Genomic DNA, 5,851 nt, shown 5'->3' on the forward strand with positions numbered 1-5,851 from the left:
ATATATATATATATATATATATATATATATATATATAATTTAATTTTATCTTCTAAGTTGTGCGGCTCCACCTTCGATCCCCTCTCCCTCTCCATCTTCTTCATCAAACCCAATTAGGGGTGTAGGTGAGTCAAGCCGACTCATTGTGCGGCTCAATCTCTGCTCGATAAGTGGCTCGTGAGCTGAGCTTGATGAGCTTACAAGCCAAGCTCAAGCTAGTCACAACTCAACTCCTTAGCTTGTGAGCCGCTCATTTAGAAAAAAAATATTTATATAAAATATACTCAAATTGCATTAAATTTGAAAATTTTATCTTTAAAGTACTAAAAATATTTTAAAAATAATATCTTGTAATTTATAGTAAATAATTTATTATTATTTTTCTCTTAAGTATTTATTCTATTTGTCATTTCATTATAATACTATTATAAATTAATATTATTTTTTCACTTTTATATTAAACATGTCAGCTGTTGAGCCAGCTCCAACTTGTAAACTTAAGCACGAACTCAAATTTGATAAAATTAATCAAGCTCAAGCTCAAACTGAGGGTGGCTCGAGCTCGACTCAACCGGCCGCCAACCAACCAGCTCCCAACCACCTTCAAACACTGACCAACTTTCTCCCCACCAGCCCCAACCCAATGCACCCTTCTCCTATCCCAAGACCATTTTAATTCACCGAACTGCTCACGTGTTTGTTCGATTTTTGATAATGAATATTTACATACATACCACTCAATTCTTATGTACTTACATAACAAATACCGACTTCAATTTTTACAAACATGTCGGCTTACTAATGCACAAAAAGCTGTGTTTCACATTTTAAAAATTAAAATTGTGACATTTTTTATGTGATATGAGAGATTTTCCTAGTGTAAATGTAACAAAAAATGTTTAGGTGTTAGATATGTGAATATATAGGAATTGGCTGGTATGCATGTAAATGCCCGCTATGTACTTATCCTTCTGTGTGTTTGCAGCGGTGGGGGTGTTGTTGCATATGCTGATGCAAGTTCTAATCATACTGAATTTTCACAAGGAACTCCCAAGAAGAAATTGGTTGTCCTCGGAACAGGCTGGGCTGGTACCAGTTTTTTGAAGAATTTGGACACCTCCTTATATGATGTTCGAGTCGTATCACCTCGTAATTACTTCGCATTCACTCCTCTGCTACCAAGCGTCACATGTGGCACTGTTGAGCCGCGCAGCATTGTCGAACCAATTCGCAGTATCACACAAAAGGTATAAAGCACACAAAGTTTTATATTTACACTTATAATACTATGGAGTCATAAGCCTATACATGAGAATGCATATCTCATTTTTAAAAAGATAGTGATGATGTTAAAAATTTAAGTTGTATTCATGTAATATGGACTTTTAGGTGTAGCTGGGTAAATATTTGAGAATTGTGTGGTATGTATGTAAATACCCCTTTCTTTTTAGATTTGTAGGGGAGAAGGTTGAAAAAAAAGGACCCAATTTTTCTTGCTTTGTTAAGATGACATGTATGTTTAGCCATTAGATATGTAAATACATAAGAATTGGGTGGTACGAATATAAATCTTCACTTTTCTTATTGCAAGTATTATTACATTAATTATTAATTTTGTTGTTTATTCTAGCCACTGGCTCGGACTAAATTTCTCTTACTGATAGATGATAGACTAACATGTACCTAGCATATCAGATTGACAGTGATTTCTGCTAGCCACATATTAATTGTTATGTTTACTACCAGCTTTTTTAATGAGTTATCGCTCGTTAGTATGGAGTTTAAATTTCTTCTTCCTATGGTTTTGCAGAAAACTGGACCCGTCGGATTTTTTGAGGCTGAGTGTTATAAGATTGATCCTGCAAACAAGAAAGTATTATGCAGATCAAGCATTGGAACAAATTTGGATGGCAATGGAGAATTTGAATTAGATTATGATTACCTGGTGGTTGCTCTTGGAGCCAAGTCAAATACCTTCAACACTCCTGGTGTCACGGAGCACTGCCATTTTCTCAAGGTTCGATTCGCATTGAGCAATTATAAATACATGGAAAATTTACGTACATACCACTAAATTAGTATGTATTTACATATCCAACACCCATGCTTCAATTTTAACATAGTCGAGGAAATTCATTTTTGGATATACAAAATAAAAATGTGTATTTCACGAAAAGGTTTAAATGTTGTTATTTTTGATGTTATATGAAAGATTTGGGTGGTATAAATGTAAAAAGTAAAGTTGAGGTGTTAGGCAAATACAGAGGAATTGGATGGTATGTATATAAGTGCCCCTAAGGAAGATCAAGTTTTGCAATGAGAGTTACTAGCATTTGTTAAAATTCCTTATGTTATTTTTGTCATGTTGCTACTGAAGAGTGGACTGCCTCACTAAGACTGCCTCACTAAAGGACTACTGAAGAGTGGACTGCCTCACTAAAGGACTTAGCTCAGTGGAGTTAGCTAGATTATGTGACAAGATGGGCTTAGTGAATATCTTTTGCCCATCTAATGTAGATAGGATCCTATTTGTAAATAGATGAAGTCTAGGGATTTATTTGTAAATGCTGCAATTTGTAAGGCTTTATATAAGCCCATCATCAATGAAATTTTAATTGTAACTAAAGTAACTCCATTTAAATAGTCGGGACAATTTTGGCACATTATCCAATTGTAAAAAGTAAAATTTACGTGTTAGATAGGTAAACATATAGGAATTGGGTGTTATCTATGTAAACGCCCCTAATTATATTTGCTTGTAAAATTTGATTATCTGATCAAGGAGTTTGATTTTAAAGGAAAGATTCAAAAAATGGCAGGAAATTGAGGATGCTCAGAGAATCCGTAGAAGCGTGATGGACTGCTTTGAGAAAGCGAGCCTGCCATCCTTGAGTGAAGAAGAAAGGAAGAAGAATCTTCATTTTATTGTTGTTGGAGGTGGTCCAACTGGCGTTGAATTTTCTGCAGCTTTACATGATTTCATCAAAGAAGATCTGTCTAAGTTATATCCTGATATCAAAGATTTGGTGAAAATATCATTAATTGAGGCTGCAGACCGTCTCTTGACTATGTAAGTTGCAGCATACATTTGTAAATAATACTTATTGCATTTTCCATTAAATGCAAATCTATAAGATTTTAGAAATCAATAAGAAGAAGAAAAACATGTAGAAGCAATCACTAGTTTGATATCAAGTCTTATGTATTTACATAACTACATTTCACACACCTAAGCTTTAGTATTTACACTCACAACACTCGAATCTTTAATATCACAAAAAATCATACTATTATCACTTTTTAAATTTCAAATACACTTTTGTATGTAACACTAAAGTGTTTTGTATGTAAATATGGATGCTTAGGTGTAAGATATGTACATGCATAAGAATTGTGTGCTATGCATGTAAATTTCTCTTTTTTTATTTATTACTTTACTTTCGAAATGAAAGTTGTAAGGTAAATTAAAAGGTATATATACATTATTATTTTGAATAGAATACACTTAATCAATAAAATTTAATGTTTTAAAAACGATCGATAGAGATATATATCATATAAGTTACTTGAACTCTATGTAAATATATTAAAAAACCAGAGAAATATAAGGAAAGATATATGCACTCATATTCATTTATCTTTATTAAATTTGATAACGCACTTATAAAAATAAATTTTAAATATTGTTGTGTACATGGTAATGTTGATCAATGATTAAAATATATTTTATAAATTTAATAGACTTTACTCAAATAAGCCCATCACTTGACTTAAATTGAACTGTTGAACTAATGTTTCATGAATTTGTTATTTATATAGTTAATTTTTTTTCTTTCTTTTAGTTTTTTTAATGATTTTCAATGTTTTTATTCTCATAATGATGCAGGTTTGACAAGAGGATCACTGAATTTGCTGAGGAGAAGTTTAAGAAGGATGGCATTGATGTAAAAATGCACTACAAAGTTGTAAAGGTCTCTGATAAGGCCATTACAATGACAAACACAGCCGCTGGTGAGGTTAACGTTCCATATGGCATGGTTGTTTGGTCTACTGGAATCGGAACTCGGCCTATCATGTTAGATTTGATGAAAGAAATTGGTCAGGTGATTCCAGTGATCCTCATCTGAGCATTTGCTCACTTTGGTTTATGAAATTACCATGTGCCTGTTTTTAAACTTTTTTTAAAAAAAAAAGTAATTTGCATACATACCACACAATTCTTATGAATTTACATACCTAACACTAAAAGTTTGATATTTACACTTATAACCTTAAATCTTGGTATGAAAAGGTGTATTTCACTTTTAAAAGATGGTGATTGTGGTATTAAAGGCTTGAGTAGCATGCATGTAGACATGAATGTTTAGGTGTTAGCTAGGTATGTAAATACATAAGAATTGCAAGGTATGTATGTAACTGCCCCTTTCTTTAATTGTTTATTACTTTCAATGACTGCAGGGTGATAGGCGTGTCTTAGCGACTGATGAATGGCTTAGAGTCCTTGGATGTGAGAATGTATATGCACTGGGTGATTGTGCCACAATAACCCAAAGAAAAGTTATGGTATGCTGAGAACTTCAAAAAATTCTTGATTGAGCTAAAATTTTCATGCGCTTGGCTGAACGCCTTTCTAATACTCATTTATTTCAAAATCATTTCAGGAGGATATTTGTGCAATTTTTAAGGTTGCTGGCAAAGGAAATTCTGGCACTTTAACTGTAAAAGAAATTAAAGATGTTTTAGATGACATCATCGAAAGGTATCCTCAAGTGGCGCTCTATATGAAGACCAAGCAAATGAAGGATTTTTCCGATTTGCTGAAAGATTCTGAAGGTGATTCTTTCAAAGAATCTGTAGAACTTGACGTTGAACGTTTCAAGAAAGCCCTTGCACAGGTAGATTCGAAAGTCAAGATACTTCCTGCGACTGCTCAAGTAAGTTTGCAGTTTTATTTAGTTTTTCACTTAAAAGGGCCGTTTTTTCTGCAAAATTTAAGTTAAATCCTGCTTAATTCTCTTACCAGACAGCTGCTGAGATTATAAAAGGGACCTAAATCCCTGTTCAAATATAAACTTGGTTTTAGTTGTTTAAATAAAACTTAATTTCTAGAAGCTTATTCTAGAATATGTGGCAGGTATGAAATTATTGTGTAGTAGGTGTGGTAGGTGTGGTAGGTGTTGAATTATTGTGTGGTAGGTGTGGAATTATTTGTAACCATTGGATTGTAATTGTGGTGGCACAATCCTAGCCATTAATTTAGGAGATGCCACTAGTATAAATAGGGTGGAGTCTTTGAGTTTGTATCAAGCCGAGTAAAGGTGTTAAATAAGAGTGAAGCTTCTTCCATAAGTTGTGTTTTTAGCCTTTGTCATTTCCTAAAAGCTTTTTCATTCCAACAAAGTGGTATCAGAGCGAGGTTCCATTTCAGAGAAATGGCAAACAGTGGCATGACTTCTTTCCAAGTCCCGATGCTTAAGGAAAGCATCTACGACAATTGGAGTATCAAGATGAAGGCACTTCTTGGAGCGCATGACGTTTGGGAGTTGTGGAGAAAGGCTACGATGAGCCAAGTGATGAGTCTGCTCTATCCACAACACAAAAAGATAGCTTACGAGACTTGCGAAAGAGAGACAAGAAGGCTCCCTTCCTAATCTATTAAGCTTTAGATGAAGTGGTTTTGAGAAGATCTCAAGTGCTACCTCGGCCAAACTAGCATGGAAGAAGCTCGAGGTTTCATATAAGGGAGAAGAGAAGGTTAAAAAGGTACGACTTCAAACTTTAAGAAGTCAATTTGATGTTTTGCATATGAAAGAAGGCGAGTTGGTCTCCGATTACTTTTCTAGAGTCATTA

General features: G+C 33.9%; 1 protein-coding gene across 1 annotated transcript in view; it reads left to right on the plus strand.

Moving 5' to 3' along the window:
- Positions 1 to 5,851, plus strand: part of LOC110030797 (external alternative NAD(P)H-ubiquinone oxidoreductase B3, mitochondrial-like) — a 13,260-nt gene that overhangs the window by 2,385 nt on the left and 5,024 nt on the right. Inside the window, exons 2-7 of the mRNA XM_020733715.1 lie at positions 986 to 1,247; positions 1,811 to 2,017; positions 2,820 to 3,070; positions 3,887 to 4,103; positions 4,459 to 4,563; positions 4,662 to 4,934. Coding sequence (XP_020589374.1) covers positions 986 to 1,247; positions 1,811 to 2,017; positions 2,820 to 3,070; positions 3,887 to 4,103; positions 4,459 to 4,563; positions 4,662 to 4,934 — 1,315 coding nt within the window. The remainder of the gene's footprint in view (positions 1 to 985; positions 1,248 to 1,810; positions 2,018 to 2,819; positions 3,071 to 3,886; positions 4,104 to 4,458; positions 4,564 to 4,661; positions 4,935 to 5,851) is intronic.

Source organism: Phalaenopsis equestris, unplaced genomic scaffold (genome assembly GCF_001263595.1).
Source record: "Phalaenopsis equestris unplaced genomic scaffold, ASM126359v1 Scaffold000761, whole genome shotgun sequence".
NCBI classification, from domain to species: domain Eukaryota; kingdom Viridiplantae; phylum Streptophyta; class Magnoliopsida; order Asparagales; family Orchidaceae; genus Phalaenopsis; species Phalaenopsis equestris.